We start from the raw sequence: 21,067 nt of genomic DNA on the forward strand, positions 1-21,067 counted from the left end.
ATCCGCTGCACCCGTTGTGCAGCACATCCAACGCTAGCGTCGGAATCTCGGCCCGACGCAATGTGACGGGCCGAATCCGACGCTAGTGTGAAAGTAGCCTAACTTACAACAGTCCCATGTATTTTTCTTAGAATCTAAGGCTTAGATGCAATGGTCAGTATCTGCTGCGGTATCTAGGAAGTCTGACAAAGAGATGTCTAGCACTCGCCATGTCTGCCGTCTACTGAAGCCTAGTAGGCCAAATGCCAATTCTAAAATTGCTGTTTTTGCTTTTGGTAACTACAACTTGTCGTTGAAAAAAAACAAAAAAACAAGCCATGACATATTCCAATATATACGGACAAATTAAAAACTTAAAATGGAATATTCTCTTTTTAATGTTGTGCAAAAGTAATAAAACATGGTAAAAACTTGCAGATTTTTCTGCAGCTTTTTTGTTCAGTAAAAAGGGGGGAAAAGCCAGCGTTTTTGCACATGGGAACGTGGCGTAAACATCAACTATACCGCACAGTAAAGGCTGAGAGATAAAAAACAAAAATTATTCCAAAATCGTGATTTTTTTTAAATTCATGACACCATCCAAATATAAAATAAAAAATGATAGACAACCAATGAAAATCCCAAACCAATAAAAAAACTAACACTCGTCCCACAAAAACTGTTTTTACTGCCAAGGAAAGTAAATTGCGAAATGGAGCAAACACTCTCATTAAGCCTGGGAATAAACGGCAAGTTAGACCGTAACATGAGTCGAGTCGTATTGTGACAGCGATAAGCAAGTTGCAATGTTACGCCATTCATTTGTATTGTGCTGCGATGTTGCAGTGACACTTAGCAATTTTTGCCGCCAAAGTTGCACGGTTGCCCGAGGCTAGGGCTAGATTCACGCAACTTGTGAAGTGGAAGTTTTTTCATTGTCAGCGTTATGGACGTAATTCCCAAGCTAACCACGGGTCTTCAGAACACAAAAAAACAGCCTCATTGGCATTTATGAGGTTGTGAACTCGAGTCAGGAAACTCGGGCCAGCAATTGTGGTCGTTAAGACTGTAAAATATGGTCATGTGAATCTAACCTTGAGATACACGGTCACAGCAGGGGCCCCAGTGTCATAAAAGTTGTAAATAAAAATTATTTAAAAAAATACTGTACCTGGAATTGGATTTCTGCAGCGTTTCTCTGTTTCGACAGCACGGGAATTTGTAGTCAATGACTTGATAAATAATTGGATTGTACATAGCGGCTGATTTTGCCAGCAGAGTTGGTACCACTGAAAATTCAATTGGAACAGAATCCGGTTTCCCAAAAGCCGACCAGATCGACACGATGGCATACGGAATCCACGCAATAAGGAATCCTGCACAGATCAACATTGCCACCTGGTGGTGAAAATGGGAAACACAGTTGAAAGTTACTAGAAAGCTGCACACTGAACATCGAAGAAATGTACAGGAGCATAACTGGAGCAGACACACCATTTATACACCATGGGCCGGCAATAAGGCTCACTGCTGCCATAAAAAAAGCCATTTAAGTTAGTCCACACCTGTATTTTGAGCTCCATTGTAAAGGAAGTACAAATCTAAACTAGAACGGATATACAGAAGTAATTACAGGAAAATTATCATCAGAAAGTGATCTTTCATTTAAATCAGGTCTTTGTGTTTCGGTACATTCATTTTTTTTTTTTTCTTAAAAAGCTATTTTATTACTTTTTTAATTAGCTATACACAGCGGATAACTCAGGATCTACCAATCACAATAGGTGATGTCATAGATCCCTGTTATGATCCGGTGACCTTGGAGCCGCATGAATCTTTCTCTGGAGTAGGTGGTAACTGTACTGACCGCAAATCCTGAACTAACACAGCAACTAGAAGTAGCCGTGGGGTGTCCCTAACAAACCCTAGACACCTCGTCACAGCCGGAGGACTAATTACCCCTATAGATGGAAATAGGAAATCTACCTTGCCTCAGAGCAGAACCCCAAAGGATAGGCAGCCCCCCACGAATATTGACTGTGAGTAGGAGAGGAAGGACACACGCAGGCAGAAAACAGGATTTAGCAAAAGAGGCCGCTCTAGCTAAAATAGGAAAGGATAGGACAGGATACTAAGCGGTCAGTATTAAAACCCTTCCAAAAATATCCACAGCAGATAATACAAAAAATTCCAACATCTAATTAAAGAAGTGGAACGTATATCTGCAACTCCTGAGAATCCAACTAGACTGAGAAAACACTGACACAATCTAAGCTGGACAAGAAGAAACCAATGAATAGCACTGAATTATAAAGCACACGGCATGTGTGCCACAGAAACAAAACCAGACACTTATCTTTGCTGATTTGGCAGCAAGGCAGGAGGAACCAGATAGAGATCCAACACCTCCCAAAAACCATGGACAACTGGCAAGGACTAATGAATCCTGCACACCTAAATACCCCAGTCAGAACTGCAATCAGCAGATACACCTGACCAGGACTGCAACCCAGGGACAACTGCATTACTACCTACAACCACTGGAGGGAGCCCAAAAGCAGAATTCACAACAGATCCCCCTCCTTCACAAAGACTTCCTCACATGCTGATTAGATGCTTCAATACAAAAGATAGGCTCAGAGTTTCTTCATTGCTGCTAATCTGCATGTGCTATTTCCTAAGACTGAAAAACGCCCCGGTGGCCAGTGTGAGAATTGCAAGACTTCTATTTTTTTTTTTTTTTAGAATTTTTTATTTTAAATGTATTAATTTTTTGATTAGATGAATGCGGTTTCAAGTCATCTAAGGGGACTACTAACCCCTTCACCCCAGAAGCCTGTCTTCATCTTTATGACCGGGCAAAATTTTACAATTCTGACGCGTGTCACTTTATGAGGTAATAACTCTGGAGCAATTCAATGGATCCCGGTGATTCTGAGACTGTTTTTTTTGTGACATGTTGTACTTCATGTTAGTGGTAAAAATTTCTGACTTGCGATTATTTGAGAAAAAAACGGAAATTTGGTGAAAGTTTTGAAAATGGAGCAATTTTCAAATTTTAATTTTTATGCCCTTAAATCAGAGAGTAACATCACACAAAATAGATACAAAATAAAATAATATTTCCCACATGTCTACTTTACATCAGCACAATTTTTTGAAACATTATTTTTTTTTTGTTAGGATGTTATAAGGGTTAAAAGTTGACCAGCGATTTCTCATTTTTCCAACAAAATTTACAAAACCATGTTTTTAGCGATCACATCACATTTTAAGTGACTACGAGGGGCGTATATGACAGAAAATACCAAAACGTTTTTTTCACAAAAAATTTACTTTAGATCCAATTTTTTTATTTTCACAAAGGTAACAGGAAAAAGTGGACCCCAAAATTTGTTATACAAATTCCCCTGAGTACGCCGATACCCCATATGTGGTCGAAAACTACTTTCGAGGCACAGTGCACATAATATTTTAGATCACATTTACCCTGCACACTACGCTGAGCACTTATATTGGGGTTTCCATCTAAATCTCCGAGTGACATGATTCAGATGAAACCCCTGAGGGATCCATTCACTATAATTAGGCATAAAACTGTACTGACGGCACCTTTATGCACACCTAAAAAGACGGACACCGCCAGATCACAGACCAGACGGCATCCACAGTGCCTTCACCTACATCATTATAGGGAATCTTCCTCTGGAGGTTCCGTCAAAGGGTATGTGTCCACGTTCAGGATTGCATCAGGATTTGGTCAGGATTTTATGTCAGTATTTGTAAGCCAAAACCAGGAGTGGGTGATAAATACAGGAGTGGTGCATATGTTTCTATTACACTTTTCCTCTAATTGTTCCACTCCTGGTTTTGGCTTACAAATACTGATGAAAAATCCTGACCAAATCCTGATGCAATTCTGAACGTGGACACATACCCTAAATCACGAATTTCAGAGATTTCACATGTAAACCCCGGCGCAGGATAAATGTGCCTTACTGCAATCTTTGGGAGGCAGAACGAACAAATCAACAGCAGGTGAAGAATTGGTTTTATTTATTTATTATGCCGTTCGTCGTGCAGTATATGTGATTTTATTCTTTGGGTCGGTGCGATTACAGCAATACCAGATTTATATTTTTTTATGTTTGGCTATCACACACTAAAACAAGTCTTTGCACTGCCATATGTTGAGACCTATAATTTTTCCATATTTCAGCCCACAAAGTCATGTGACTGCTTGTTTTTGGGATGCACAATAAAAAATTAAGGAATTGTTTTCTTTTTATGCCGTTCTGTGCGTGGTAAAATTCATAAGGCTGCTTTATTCTTCAGGTCGGTACGATTACAGCGATACCCCATTTATATCTTTTTTCATGTTTTGCAGCTTTTACGCAATAAAAACTATTTTATAGAAAAAATAATTATTTTTGAATCACTTTATTCTGAGAGCTATTGGTGTTCACTGAAGAGGTTAACTAGTGGGACAGTTTTATGAGTCAGGTCATTCCGGACGTGGCATTCTTTCATAAAAAAATGTATTTATTGGTATTAATATATAGATAGATAGATAGATAGATAGATACACAGTACAGACCAAAAGTTTGGACACACCTTCTCATTTAAAGATTTTTCTGTATTTTCATGACTATGAAAATTGTACATTCACACTGAAGGCATCAAAACTATGAATTAACACATGTGGAATTATATACTTAACAACAAAGTGTGAAACCACTGAAAATGTCTATATTCTAGGATCTTCAAAGTAGCCACATTTTGCTTTGATGACTGCTTTGCACACTTTTGGCATTTTCTTGATGAGCTTCAAGAGGTAATCACAGGGAATGGTTTTCACTTCACAGGTGTGCCCTGTCAGGTTTAATAAGTGGGATTTCTTGCCTTATAGATGGGGTTGGGACCATCAGTTGTGTTGAGCAGAAGTCTGGTGGATACACAGCTGATAGTCCTACTGAATAGACTGTAAGAATTTGTATTATGGCAAGAAAAAAGCAAGTAAAGAAAAACGAGTGGCCATCATTACTTTAAGAAATGTAGGTCAGTCAGTCCGAAAAATTGGGAAAACTTTGAAAGTGTCCCCAAGTGCAGTGGCAAAAACCATCAAGCGCTACAAAGAAACTGGCTCACATGAGGACCGCCCCAGGAAAGGAAGACCAAGAGTCACCTCTGCTTCTGAGGGTAAGTTTATCCGAGTCACCAGCCTCAGAGATCGCAGGTTAACAGCAGCTCAGATTAGAGACCAGGTCAATGCCACACAGAGTTCTAGCAGCAGACACATCTCTACAACAACTGTTAAGAGGAGACTGTGCAGCAGGCCTTCATGGTAAAATAGCTGCTAGGAAACCACTGCTAAGGAAAGGGAACAAGCAGAAGAGACTTGTTTGGGCTAAAGAACACAAGGAATGGACAATAGACCAGTGGAAATCTGTGCTTTGGTCTGATGAGTCCAAATTTGAGATCTTTGGTTCCAACCACCGTGTTTTTATGCGACGCAGAAAAGGTTGAACGGATGGACTCTACATGCCTGGTTCCCACCGTGAAGCATGGAGGAGGAGGTGTGATGGTGTGGGGGTGCTTTGCTGGTGACACTGTTGGGGATTTATTCAAAATTGAAGGCATACTGAACCAGCATGGCTACCACAGCATCTTGCAGCGGCATGATATTCCATCCGATTTGTGTTTAGTTGGACCATCATTTAATTTTCAACAGGACAATGACCCCAAACACACCTCCAGGCTGTGTAAGAGCTATTTGACCAAGAAGGAGAGTGATGGGGTGCTACGCCAGATGACCTGGCCTCCACAGTCACCAGACCTGAACCTAATCGAGATGGTTTGGGGTGAGCTGGACCGCAGAGTGAAGGCAAAAGGGTCAACAAGTGCTAAGCATCTCTGGGAACTCCTTCAAGATTGTTAGAAGACCATTCCTGGTGACTATCTCTTGAAGCTCATCAAGAGAATGCCAAGAGTGTGCAAAGCAGTCATCAAAGCAAAAGGTGGCTACTTTGAAGAACCTAGAATATAAGACATAATTTCAGTTGTTACACACTTTCTTGTTAAGTATATAATTCCACATGTGTTAATAGTTTTGATGCCTTCAGTGTGAATGTACAATTTTCATAGTCATGAATATACAGAAAAATCTTTAAATGAGTGTCCAAACTTTTGGTCTGTACTGTATATAGACAGTATATATATATATATATATATATATATATATATATATATACTGCTCAAAAAAATAAAGGGAATGCTAAAATACCACAACCTAGATATCTCTGAATGAAATATCCCAGTTGCAAATTTTTATTCATTGCATAGTGGAATGTGTTGAGAACAATAAAACAATAAAAACAATAAAACATAGCAATTATCAATGTTAATCAAAATGAATAGGTCTGGATTTGGAATGATGCTCAAAATCAAGGTGGAAAATCAAATTACAGGCTGATCCACCTTCAGTGGAAATGCCTCATGACAAGGAAATGATGCTCAGTAGTGTGTGAGGCGTCCATGTGCCTGTATGATCTCCCTACAATGTATGGGCATGCTCCTGATGAGGTGGCAGATGGTCTCCTGAGGGATCTCCTCCCAGACCTGGACTAAAGGATCCGCCAACTCCTGGACAGTCTGTGGTGCAACGTGACGTTGGTGGATGCAGCGAGACATGATGTCCCAAATGTGCTCAATCAGATTCAGGTCTGGGGAATGGGCGGGCCAGTCCATAGCTTCAATGCCTTCATCTTGCAGGAACTGCTGACACACTTCAGCCACATGAGGTCTGGCATTGTCCTGCATTAGGAGGAACCCAGGGCCAACCGCACCAGCATATGGTCTCACAAGGGGTCTGAGGATCTCATCTCGGTACCTAATGGCAGTCACACTAACTCTGGCGAGCACATGGTGGGCTGTGCGGCCCTTCAAAGAAATGCCACTCCACACCACTACTGACCCACTGCCAAACCGGTCATGCTGAAGGATGTTGCAGGCAGATCGCTCTCAACGGCGTCTCCAGTCATGTCTGTCACATGTGCTCTGTGAACCTGCTTTCATCTGTGAAGAGCAAAGGGTGCCAGTGGCAAATTTGCCAATCCTGGTGTTCTGTGGCAAATGCCAAGCGTCCTGCACGGTGTTTGTCTGTGAGCACAACCCCCATCTGTGGACGTCAGGCACTCAGACCATCTTCATGGAGTTGGTTTCTAACCGTTTGTGCAGACACATGCACATTTGTTGCCTGCTGGAGGTAATTTTGCAGGGCTCTGGCAGTGCTCCTCCTGTTCTTCTTTGCACAAAGGCTGAGGTGGTGGTCCTGCTGCTGGGTTCTTGCCCTCCTACGGCCCCCTCCACATCTCCTGGTGTACTGGCCTGTCTCCTGGTAGTGCCTCAGCCTCTGGACACTACGCTGACAGACATAACAAACCTTCTTGCCACAGCTCACATTGATGTGCCATCCTGGATGAGCTGCACTACCTGAGCCACTTATGTGGGTTGTAGAGTCCGTCTCATGCTACCACGACTGTGAAAGCACAACCAACATTCAAAAGTGACCAAAACATCAGCCAGAAAGCATTGGTACCGAGATGTGGTCTGTGGTCCCCACCTGCAGAACCACTCCTTTATTGAGGGGGTCTTGATAATTGCCAATAATTTCCATCTGTTGTCTATTCCATTTGCAGAACATCATGTGAAATTGATTGTCAATCAGTGTTGCTCCCTAAGTGGACAGTTTGATTTCACAGAAGTTTGATTTACTTGGAGTTATATTCTGTTGTTTAAGTGTTCCCTTTATTTTTTGAGCAGTGTATATATACATATATATATATATATATATATATAATTATTTTATGATTTTTTGCTATCGCCCGTAGCATTTAGAGGGCTAAACTGGCCAGAGGACTGCGGAAACAGCTCCTGGCAGTGAGTGACAGGTGTCAACTGTCATATCAGAGTCTGTGCACACAAAATCGCTTGGATGCATCCATATGTCTAAGGTCATTAAATACCTACCGCCATGGACATATGAAAACATCCAAGATCGTGAATGGGGTTAAAAGTGAAAAAAAATAGTTTTGAAAAAATAAAAAAAAAACCACAAAAGCTCAAATCAATCCCCTCATTCCCCATTAAAAATATAACGAAAGAAAAAAGTACACATAAACGGTATTGTTGCATTTGTAAAAGTCTGATCTATCAAAATATAAAATACATTAATCCAATCAGTATATGGCGTAACGAGAAAAAAAAATTAAAATCAGAATTATGTTTTTGGTCTCTGCAACATTGCAATAAAATGCAAGAAAATGTGATCAAAAGATCATATCTGCTCCAAAATGGTCACAATAAAAACGTCAGCTCAGGGCACAAAAAATAAGCCCTCACCCGGCCATGGATCCCAAAAAACTGAAAAGGTTTTTTTTTCAAGAATTTCTAAAAAATGTTTTCGCTATTTACATAAAAAAATCTATACATGTTTGGTATTTGAGTAATCATACTAACTTGGAAAATCATACTGTATAGTGAACATGGTAAATAAAAAAACATAAAAAACAATTGTGGAATTGCACGTTTTTTTGCAATTTCAAGACTTGGAATTTTTTTCTGCTTTGCAGTGCATCAAGAGATAAAATGAATGATGTCATTCAAAAGTTAAAAAAAATTATGGCTCTTGGAAGGAGAGGAGGAAAAAAAAGGAAAGTGAAAAAATGGAAAATGGCAATGGCCCCTAGGCGTTAACTTACTAATTGCTGGATGTCGGACTGTTGGGTTCACCAGGTATGCCAAAATCAGGACTTTGGAACCCAGGACCTAGATTCAAAAAAGCTCCATCTTAGATGGAGCGGAAGGGTGCATATTCGACCGCCATTCCATTCATTGTCAAAGGGACTTCCTCCTTTTACTTCAATATTTGGGTAATTTGGAGTCCAACCCTGATTTGGTGGAAGATTTTGGATTCCATTGTCCGTTTTTAAGTCAATAATTTAAAAACTATTGTTTATCGAGATCCAAAAATGTGTGAGTTATGTGTTCCCATAGTTTACTGAACAGTGTGCATTATCCGCTCATCATATAGACACATATAAAGCCCCGGTAGATCACCTTGGTCAGCTTCATCTCCAACGTGTGGTTGTTCTGGTTCCTGGTATCATATTGTGCCACCTCCTGGGCAGACGACTTGACCTTGGCAATGATCATTGCATATGAGAAGACGATGATGGCGGTGGGCAGAGCAAGGCAGAAGAAGAAAATAGAAAGTACGAAGACCTTGCCCCTCAAAGACGCCTGTGCCAGCCACCAATCTAGGGTACAAGACGTCCCAAATGGCTCTGGGGCATAGTTACCCACACCCACCAACGGAAGAGTCGCCCAAAATGATGCATAGATCCATGCGAAGATTACACTCATAAAAGCGTGACTTCTTTTAAGCCAGGTACCTGCAAAAAAAAGTAAAAAACATTAGTCGAGCAACAAGCAGATGTGTCAAATGTGCCGTCCTTCAGGACTACAGGTAAATCTGCTGTCTCATCCTCACATAATACAAATACTGGGCAACTCTCTGAAAAAAGGGGAGCCCTCCAAGACTCTCAGGAGAGTTAAGTCTCCCAGGTGCTGCCGGAACCTCCCAAAATAATATAGTGTAGCCCCACTGGTGGCAACGTTATTCCAGCCCGCCACTCAGACACACCGGTACTCCTCCTGTTATATGTGCACAGTATATGTATGTTCCCTTTGCAGTGTTCTGCTATGTGTCCCCTCTCTCAAATGTCTCCGCTCTAGTCTTTCCACCCTCTAGAGCTCTTACTCTTCCTTGTGCACTCACTTCCGGTCTTACACTTATTACCACAGCATCAGATGTTCCCCTCCCTTATTATCCCAGCTTGAGATGTTCCCCCTTACTACCCCAACTTCACATGTCCCCCCTTATTACTCCAGCTTCAGATGCTCCCACTTTATTATCCCAGCTTTATTATCCTTGCTTCAGGTGTCTCCCTTTTATTATCCTGGCTTCAGATGTTCCCCTCTTATTACCCTGGCTGCAGATGTCCCCACTTATTAGCCCGGTTTCACATGTCTCCCCTCTTTACTCCAGCTTCAGATGCTCCCACTTTATTACCCCGGCTTCAGATCTCACCCCTTATTACCCTGGATTCAGATGTTCCTCCTTATTATCACTGCTTCAGATGTCCCCTTATTACTCCAGCTTTAGATAGTCCCCCTTATTACCCCAGCTTTAGATGTCCCCCTTTTATTATCTAAGATTTAGATGTCACTCGTTATGGCTTCAGTTGTCACCCCTTATTACCTGAGCTTCCGATGTTCCCCCTTGTTACCCCGGCTTCAGATGTCACACCTTTATTACCTAAGCTTCAGATGTCCCTTTTCATTACCTGAGCTTCAGATGTTCCCTTATTACTCCAGCTTCATATGTTCCCCCTTATTACCCCGGCTTCAGGTGTGACCCCTTTATTACCTGAGATTTAGATGTCTCTCCTTATGGCTTCAGATGTCCTCCTTATTACCTTGGCTTCAGATGTCCCCCTTATTACAATGGCTCCAGATATTCCTCCACATATTACCTGAGCTTCAGATGTCCTCCTTATTACCTTGGCTTCAGATGTCCCCCCGTATTATCTCATCTTCCTAACAGCAGCTTCAGATGTCCCCCCGTATTATCTCATCTTCCTAACAGCAGCTTCAGATGTCCCCCCGTATTATCTCATCTTCCTAACAGCAGCTTCAGATGTCCCCCCATATTTCCCTGGCTTCAGATGTCCTCCCCTTATTACCCTGGCTCCAGATATTCCTCCACATATTACCTGAGCTTCAGATGTCCTCTTTATTACCTTGGCTTCAGATGTCCCCCTTATTACCATGGCTCCAGATATTCCTCCATATTACCTGAGCTTCAGATGTCCCCCTTATTACCCTGGATCCAGATATTCCTCCACATATTACCTTGGCTTCAGATGTCCCCCTTATTACCCTGGCTCCAGATATTCCTCCATATTACCTGAGCTTCAGATGTCCCCTTTATTACCCTGGCTCCAGATATTCCTCCATATTACCTGAGCTTCACATGTTCCCTTATTACCCTGGATCCAGATGTTCCCCCGTATTACCTCATCTTCATAACAGCAGCTTCAGATGTCCCCCCATATTTCCCTGGCTTCAGATGTCCTCCCCTTATTGCCCCAGCTCAGGAAAATCTGTACATATGATATATAGTAATGGGTCATGTGACATAAATGTGAAGTGATGGTTCGGGCAGCAGGAAACAGCTGACAAGTTCTCTTTAAGACAATCGGCCCTGTTACATCCTATTTCCAGGTAACTGTCTATTTACCATATTTCAGATAGCAGATCTTCAAGTATCTGTCAAAACTAACGACCGTCATGGTTATGAGGCTCCCACATCCAAAGAAGAAACCGGTCCATCCGTACCATTGGCACACGCTCCATCCGAATACCCAGCGGTGACTGAAGAAGGACACAATGGAGAACGGCTTTCCTGTCACTGGGAAACAAGACGGCAATATGGATTTTACAAATGCACCTGATATAATCGTGCATTACACTGGCAGCCCAAAGATCTCAATTGGAACTATGTAATTCATTATATCTCCTGTGGGGGAGCTGCAGATAAATGAAACACTTGGGGATCCTTATAGATTACAAATGATCACTGAGGTCTCAGCTGCGGCACCCCCTGTAATCAGCCTTTAGTCAAAAAGAATAATTTTACAGGAGACAAAACTTTTTTCTCTAGTAAACAGATGAACAGAAACACACCTGGTGGTCTAGGGTGGTTAAAATATTATATTATCAAGTCCCTGGTGGCCTAGGGTTAAGGAAAGGCTGAATGGCACATCCTCCATGGTCCAGGGTGGTTAATCAGTTAATGGTCCTATTTCTGGTGGTAAGAAGTGGCGATTGGGTGAACATTTACACTTTTTGTTGTTTACGGTGATGAAGAAATAAATACCACCCTGATGGTCCAGGGTGGTAAAAGGCTTGATAGGTTTGTCCCTGGTAGTCTGGGTGTGTAAGGGCTTAAAGGCAACAATGTAAGTGGCCTAGTATAGCTAAAAGGTTAATGGTCACATTACTGGAGGTCTAGACTGGTGACGGCATCATCACTAGTGGTCTAGGACCTGAGGGAAGGAGGGCGGTGATCCTGGGCCCACTGACACATTGGGGCCCACCTGGATTCATAGGCTTCCTGCTCAAACAATCTCCAACTTGTAGGAGCAAGCCGCTTGTCAGGAATCACAGGAAGGATATTTTTATCCTCCCACCCGCTGACACCAATATGTCATGAACTGGGATTGTTGGTTGTCCCGGTTCTTTTCTGAAGGGGATTTATCTATATCCCACTTCCCAGTTCTGATTTGGAACTTGCAGCTCTCTGGCGCTCCCTTACCCTCAGGTCAGTCAGGGTACTGCACCTAAGATAATTAGTCGCCAGAAAGGCTGCCTTACTATGTACTGGCTAATGGGCACACTGCAGCGAGGGCGATATAACTACTCCCACTCAGGCGGGAACAATAATTATCAACGCCGTCCGTCGCTACCAGGTTTCCCAAAAGCGCAGGACAATTTCCGCTGCCACCAGCTCCTATCTCTGAATTAAGGGGTCAGGAGCCAACCCAATTAGTAGCGTAATTCACTTCAGAGGACGTGACAGTACGTCATAGAGCATGGAGAAATGAATCTAGTAATTTTATATATTTTACTCCAAAAGGTAGGCAGTGTTTTACAAAAGTATAAAAATATATTATAAAATGAGACAAAGTATACATGTACAAACGATTACAAATAAAAAGGGATTAAAGGAAGAAAATAGACTTACGGTTCTTTCATATAATTTCAGATCATGGCTGGCCATGTGGCTCGGCGGAGGGGCGATACATAAAGTTGTATTAGACCCTAGACAAACACTAGTGAAGACTGACTTCTCACTCACTTATCCCTGTGCCCAAAACCAAGGCATTCCCTCTGTGGTGACCTCACTCAGAGGCTGAATACTCCCCTTTCTTAAAATTATGAAAAGCCATTTTTACACATATCTTGACGTATGAACCTCACAGCAGAAAGACAAATTAAACACTATGCTCAGTAAGGGTACCGTCACACAGTGGCACTTTGGTCGCTACGACGGCACGATCCGTGACGCTCCAGCATCGTAACAATATCGCTCCAGCGTCATAGACTGCTGTCACACTTTGCAATGTACGACGCTGGAGCGATAATTTCATGATGTATGTGCGATGTAGAAGCCGTTGTTTACTATGCGCACATCGTATACAATATCGTGCACACCTTTGTTACACAATGCGATCATGCCGCCACAGCGGGACACTAGACGACGAAAGAAAGTTTCAAATGATCTGCTACGACGTACGATTCCCAGCGGGGTCCCTGATCGCAGGAGCGTGTCAGACACTGCGAGATCGTAACTATATCGCTGGAACGTCACGAATCGTGCCGTCGTAGCGATCAAAATGCCATTGTGTGATGGTACCCTAAGACCTGGAGGTCAATTTAAGTATAAACACGTCTTTGCTATGAGCAACAATTAAGCAGTAATGCATTTCTCAATTTCTGCTAAGTGCTGAGCTCCCAAAACCCACAAGTTAGGAGCCCTGTCCCTGCGGTTTCCGGAAATATGAACAGCCTATTTCCTGTTTTAATATATTTGGTCTTAAAGGACCACTGTAGCTACACAATGGGATTTACATTTGGTTTCACAGCTGCAAACAAAGACATTCCTGAGGGAGGGGGGAAAATAGTGGCTAAAGGTACTGTCACACTAGACGATATCGCTAGCGATCCGTGACGTTGCAGCGTCCTCGCTAGCGATATCGTCCAGTGTGACAGGCAGCAGCGATCAGGCCCCTGCTGGGAGATCGCTGGTCGGGGAAGAAAGTCCAGAACTTTATTTCGTCGCTGGACTCCCCGTAGACATCGCTGAATCGGCGTGTGTGACACCGATTCAGCGATGTCTTCACTGGTAACCAGGGTAAACATCGGGTAACTAAGCGCAGGGCCGCGCTTAGTAACCCGATGTTTACCCTGGTTACCAGCGTAAAAAAACAAACAGTACATACTTACATTCAGCTGTCTGTCCCTTGCCGTCTGGTTCCTGCACTGACTGCTGGCCGTAAAGTGAAAGCAGAGCACAGCCACAGCGGTGAGTCACCGCTGTGTGACTCACCGCTGTGCTGTGCTTTCACTTTCACTTTACGGCCAGCAGTCAGTGCAGGAACCAGACGGCAAGGGACAGACAGCTGAATGTAAGTATGTACTGTTTGTTTTTTTACGCTGGTAACCAGGGTAAACATCGGGTTACTAAGCGCGGCCCTGCGCTTAGTTACCCGATGTTTACCCTGGTTACCGGGGACCTCGGGATCGTTGGTCGCTGGAGAGCTGTCTGTGTGACAGCTCTCCAGCGACCAAAAAGCGACGCTGCAGCGATCCGGATCGTTGTCGGTATCGCTGCAGCGTCGCTAAGTGTGACGGTACCTTTAGAAGCTCACTGTTCTGACAGGCAGAGAGAAGAGGGGCAGTCAGAGAGCCCACAGGCTTGTGTCTGCCACCATGGTATCTTCTAAAAAATTACTCAGACCATGGCATTTTTACATTATCGTGACATTATTTTACAAGGAGATGGGGCACACAGAAGATCTCAATATCCCAGCGCTGGCAGCGCCATGATGTCTCCGCATTGCACCTCCTTTGTTTTTGTCCTGGGGCATTAAGATTAGAGAAAACACTGAGGGGGTCTAATACCTTTTAAGAGGGCACTCACAGGGCAATGTTTAGAAGGGCACTAGGGAGCATTTTTACTTTTTGGGACCATTCATGGGAAATTTTTTCATATTAAAGGGCACTCAGGGAGCATTATTAGTTTTTCTGGGGTGTCAGAACAATATAGCTGAAAAATGGTGCACTCTAGGTGTCATATCCAGAAGAAAGAGTATGGATTGTAGTTCTGTCTGAATTCCAGAGATTCTCCTCTACAGAAGCTCTCACCGATCCAGTCAGCACCTAATCCATAGCACTGGTCATTATCAATTATTTAGAGGGCACTTAAGGGGCATTATTACTTTAAAAATGACACTTATGGCATTACTACTTAATAACGGTACACTTGGGCCATTGTTTCTCCATAAAGGGGCACTGGGGGATTATTGCTTTATAACGGATTACATGGGGCATAGCTGCATTATAACGTGGCACGGGGGCATTGTTACTTTATAAAGAGGTGTAGTGCCGCGGTAGCACACTTATGCAGTGAGGAGGCAGGAACCTAACAAAGTTTCAACACAAAGTCTCTTTAATGCGGTTACTTCACAGCATTAAATGTCCAATTCACACAAGCATGTGTCATTAAAGTCCAATTCACAGCACTACATAGTACCCGGTATCCTTTGGATTGCTGCCGGGAACCATATCCTCCGGATTATCGTCACTAAACACGCTAGTCCTCCTTCGGGCACATGACAGTCTACCTCAGGTTCACTGCTCGGCACAATACAGTCCACCTCCGAGACCGGTTACCGTGGGCGACTGCACCACCGAGTTAATGTCTCTTTACTCACAGCTTTCCACAGTACACAATATCCTTCAGGTTACAGTCATGCTAGTCCCCTTCTGACCAGTTACTGTGGGCAACTGCAGCTCTGTGCACGCTGTGGGTGCCAGGAGTTCACTTTGCTGGGCACTGTGCTACTCTCCCACAGAGCTGAGCTTTGCAGAGCTTTGCAGAGCCGTCTGCTTTGCTTGCTGCAAACTTCAATCTGATACTGAAACACCCAAACCCTTTACTACAGGGATTTTAACTGGGATCTGTGGCCTTCAGCCACATGGAAAATCCGGGACTGGAATGAAATGGACTGCACGACTACCATCTTGCAGTCTGTTTCAAAACAAAAGCCCAGAGCAGGTTTTTCCTAAATCTGCCCTGGACAACCAGAATGTCCAAGGCCTATACTCATGGCCTCCATACACCTCCATGCAAATCCTGGGGAGAACCCACAGCGACCCTCACATGTAACACCAGTCACTGCCTCACAGGGGGCACTGGGGGCATTATTGCTTTATAAAGGGGGCACTGAAGGCATGGTTGTTTTATAAGCGTGGACTGGAGGGATCATTACCTTATAAGGCATCAATGAGGAGATTATTCCTTTATAAGGGGGCACTGGGGGCATTATTGCTTTATAAGGGGGGATTATTGCTTCATAAGGGAGTACAGGGGGCATTGTTGCTTTATAAGTTTTACTGGGGGATTATTGCTTTACAAGGGGTCGCTGGGGACTTTATTGTTTCATAAGGGGGTACTAGGGAATTATTGCTTGAAAAGGGGGTCACAGGGGATATTATTGATTTATAAGGGGGACCTGAGAGGATTTTTTATAAGGAGGTACTGGGGGTAATATTTCTTTATAAGGCTACGTTCACACTAGGGTTGTGCGCCGCTGCGTCGGCGACGCACAACGCACCGAAAAACGCGTGCAAACGCACGCAAAAACGCTGCGTTTTTCGACGCGTGCGTCGTTTTTTGACGAAAATCGGACGCAAGAAAAATGCAACTTGTTGCGTTTTCTTGGTCCGACGCTAGCGTCAAAAAAGACGCACGTGTCGGAAAACGCAACAAGCAAAAACGCATGCGTCCCCCATGTTAAAAATAGGTGCGCATGACGCGTGCGTTGCCGCTGCGTCGCCCGACGCTAGCGCGACGCACACTAGCCGAACGCTAGTGTGAACGTAGCCTAAGGGGCCACTTGGGGATTATTACGTTATAAGGGTAACACTCTGGAAATGAAGGCCTTAAGAGAGGCGCACGTGGGCCATTATTATTGTCTAGGGGACATAAAGGGGGCACTACAATGGCACCAATATTTCTACAGTACAATACTTGGGGTATAGCATAACAAGGCAGGGGCAGCTATAGACTCAGAATTGGGGTATCAGCAGGATTGGAAATTTGTGCAAGTTGGGAATATGTGTACGGAGCTGGAAATGTGAGAAGCGAAATGTGCCTCTGTAGACAAGTTGTAGCTGAAAGAAATCATCACAACTAAGATGTAAGGCTACTTAATGATTGACGACAGTAATCCCTTAATCCAAAAATTAATTCTCCATTGGCCAAGAACACTGTAAAAATGTAAGTGTGTAATTCCTTTCCACTGCACTAGATGGCAGCGTTGTAATGTTTAGTTTTTTTTCCTTTTATCACTGTAATAAAAACCTTTATAATTTTTTTTTCTTATTTCCAAAAGTTTCCACATCCAATCTAAAGAAAAGAGTGTGAAGTCCCTGGAGATGCTTCTGTATTTTTCTATGGCTGCATTTAATCATTTTGATTGCTTCCTGTATTGACAAATAGAGAAAATCCAGACAGAGTGTTAGCGGTCGCATTAACAAGACTCGGGGGGAAACTGTAAAAATTTATCTGGCCGTAATAAATCTGCGCGGCGTGTAAGAGATCTGTATGATCAGACATGCTCTTTCGGAAATCATAATGACCCCAATTTTTCCCTACAGAAATCAACTGAGACTTTAAACTCTGGATCCATCTATGACTATGCGTTATTAACCCCTAAACTACAGCTGCATGAATAGTAATATAACATTCATCTATCTTTTTTATTCTTATATTTTATCCATACAGAAATCATATCTAACAAATAGTATAACCATTCTGAACCGCATACCGGACCGGGGAATTTTTCCCGATTCCTAACGAGGAACATATTCGCGTTTTTTTGTATATGTGGTTTTAAGAGCTCTAAAAAAACTGCTACCCGCTAAAATACATTTTAAATTTTGATCCCTTTGAGAAACAACAATTTTTGATATATTGGCCACATTTTTCGCCCACACAGCTAAAAACAAAGTTGTCCTAACCTGATAGTTTCGACAAGACAAGTGATGGCACAAGGATCGGCACGAGCTTCTTGTACGAGATAAGACGCTTCAAATACCTTTACCGGTGGCCTATCTGTCAACCATTTACCTCAGGTGGCCTATCTGTCAACAATTTACCTCCAGTGCCCTATCTGTCAACCATTTACCTCCGGTGGCCTATCTGTCAACCATTTACCTCCGGTGGCCTATCTGTCAACCATTTACCTCAGGTGGCCTATCTGTCAACCATTTACCTTCGGTGGCCTATCTGTCAGCCATTTACCTCAGGTGGCCTATCTGTCAACCATTTACCTCAGGTGGCCTATCTGTCAATTATTTACCTCAGGTGGCCTATCTGTCAACCATTTACCTCAGGTGGCCTATCTGTCAACCATTTACCTCAGGTGGCCTATCTGTCAACCATTTACCTCAGGTGGCCTATCTGTCAACCATTTACCTCAGGTGGCCTATCTGTCAATTATTTACCTCAGGTGGCCTATCTGTCAACCATTTACCTCAGGTGGCTTATCTGTCAACCATTTACCTTCGGTGGCCTATCTGTCAGCCATTTACCTCAGGTGGCCTATCTGTCAACCATTTACCTCAGGTGGCCTATCTGTCAACCATTTACCTCAGGTGGCCTATCTGTCAACCATTTACCTCAGGTGGCCTATCTGTCAATTATTTACCTCAGGTGGCCTATCTGTCAACCATTTACCTCAGGTGGCCTATCTGTCAACCATTTACCTTCGGTGGCCTATCTGTCAGCCATTTACCTCAGGTGGCCTATCTGTCAACCATTTACCTCAGGTGGCCTATCTGTCAACCATTTACCTCCGCGCAGTGTGTCCCTAGTATTACATGGCTTTTATTTAATTTGCAAAAGTAGAATTTTCTCAAAAATGTGTTCCAAGGGATAAAAAAGCAATTACGGTACCTGAAATTCCCAGGTCAGAGATGGCTAAGTTAATGGTCATTATTTCAGCCGGTCTGAGCTTCTTCTTTCTTTTACAAGCCATGTACAACACATAACCGTTCCCGAGAGTAGATAGGACGCCTGAAAGAAAAGAATATCCAATAAATATTCCTGAGGACTAGTGATGAGCAAACGTGCTCGGAAAAGGTGTTATCTGCCATGCTTGGGGCTAACCGATTGTCTTCGGCGTGCTCGAATAATATGTTCGATGTCCTGTATGTTAGCCAAACCCTACATGCGTGCGTTGCGGCTGTTGAACAGCCACGAGACATGGAGCCCCGGGGACTCAAACATATTTTTCGAGCAGGCCGATGTCACTCAGTTAGCACACGAGCATGCTCAGATAATGCCTTACACACGTTCGCTCATCACCTTTTGGAAAAAGAGCACCCAGAGCGCCGTATTTTGCCCAAAAAGTGCCCACACAGCGCTATTCTAGGCCAATTAACACAGAGTGTAACTGTATGGCTAATTTGCCATCACCTCTGAACCAGGAATCTGGAGGCAAAAAGTTGCAAGATTTGTCGCAGGTGCTAATTGCACAAAATTTTACCACCATTGGTACTAGCGGCCTAATCACTTTACAAAAAAAAAAAGGAATTTTGGTAAAAGGCGGGATGGTCTACTACAGATCGACAAATGCTTTGTAATGAACTCCAGAAAACTTGACATTTCCACCAGCTTCTTGGCAAGCGCAGATTTTGTTTTTTGATTCACAGGCCGACCAAAGATGTGCCAACTCTATTATCATAACTCTGACGCTCCTTACTCCAGGGCGCTACGGAGGAAATGCATTCAATATTTTACGCCATTTTTTATTTGCTGTTAAAAATGTCACAAGTTTTATTGCACGACGTTTTTGGTTTAAGCTAAATTTAAGAGTTACACTACTTCTAAAAAATATACAAAAAAAAAAGAATAAAAGGGAGAAAATCAGCTTCAAACACAAATGTCAAATCTAAAGATGTGGCAAATTTATAAAACATGATAAATTTGGCCCAAAAAACGGCAATTCAGCTTCAAGGAAATGTGTCTTTAAATATTCCGCCCTATGGGTACAAAACAGGCATGCATAAATCTCCCCCGTAGTGCTGATATGGGGGGCATTTATCTCGGCTTTTGTACCAATTTTCAGAAATTAAAAGTAGCATATTTTTTAGCACTGGGAGATGTGAATGCATGTGGGGTACTTCGTATAGATGCATTGCTATGCCCCCATTAGATACAGGGATAGGCTTAGTGAACTAAACTATTTCCCCTGGTGAAGTAAAGCCTAGCCATTGCTTTATGTGCACATTTAGTTTGGTCCAGAAATATTTAGGCATTGGCACACGTTTTGGCATTTTTGTTGTTTGCCAAAACATATTCAAGATGAAGTTACATATTCAATCTGGGCTTAAAGTGCTGACTCTCATCTTTTAACTTGAGGGTATTCACATTCTAATTGGAGTAAGGGTTCAGGAATTACAACTCTTTAATATGTAGCTGCCTCTTTTTCAAGGGACCAAAATTGATTGGACAGATAGCTCAAAAGCTACCGGTATTTAATGGGCTGCATGGAATTTTTTGTCATGTGAATCCATTATTAACTAAGCTGTTAAAGGTCTTGAGCTGATTCCGGATTTGACATTTGTCTTTGGAAGATGTTGCTGTGAACCCACAACATGCAGTCAAATGAACTCTCAATGGAGGAGAAACAGACAATTATTAGAACAAATCCATCAGAGAGACAGTAGAAATGTTAAGAGTGGCCAAATCAACGCATGGTACATTCTGGAAAAAAAAAAAGAGGACACTGCTGAACTTGGGAATTTAAAAAGGCCTGGACAACCACGAAAGACAATAGTAGCGGATGCTCACAGAATCGTTTCCATGGTGAAGAAAAAAAACTTTCGCTACACCCACCCAAGTGAAGGACACTCTGCTGGAAAAGCATTTTTTGGACAGAGGAAACTTAGTTCAATCTGTACCAGTATGACAGGAGGAAGAAAGTATGGAGAAGGTTTGGAACGGCTCATGATCCAAAGTACAGTACATCCTCTGTAACACATGGTGGAGGTAGAGGAATGGCGCGGGCATGTATGGCTTCCAAACTAGTGTTTATTAATGATGTGACTGAAGACAGAAGCAGCCGGATTTTTAAGTGTACAGGGTGATACCTTCTGCTCAGATTCCACCAAA

General features: G+C 42.9%; 1 protein-coding gene across 1 annotated transcript in view; it reads right to left on the reverse strand.

Moving 5' to 3' along the window:
• Nucleotides 1-21,067, reverse strand: part of OPN5 (opsin 5) — a 103,228-nt gene that overhangs the window by 11,799 nt on the left and 70,362 nt on the right. Inside the window, exons 3-6 of the mRNA XM_069728187.1 lie at nt 18,848-18,967; nt 11,342-11,512; nt 9,097-9,431; nt 1,151-1,377 (exon numbers count right to left, since the gene is read on the reverse strand). Of these exons, the coding sequence (XP_069584288.1) occupies nt 1,151-1,377; nt 9,097-9,431; nt 11,342-11,512; nt 18,848-18,967 (853 nt within the window). The remainder of the gene's footprint in view (nt 1-1,150; nt 1,378-9,096; nt 9,432-11,341; nt 11,513-18,847; nt 18,968-21,067) is intronic.

This window comes from Ranitomeya imitator, chromosome 5 (genome assembly GCF_032444005.1).
Source record: "Ranitomeya imitator isolate aRanImi1 chromosome 5, aRanImi1.pri, whole genome shotgun sequence".
In the NCBI taxonomy this organism is placed as follows: Eukaryota; Metazoa; Chordata; class Amphibia; order Anura; family Dendrobatidae; genus Ranitomeya; species Ranitomeya imitator.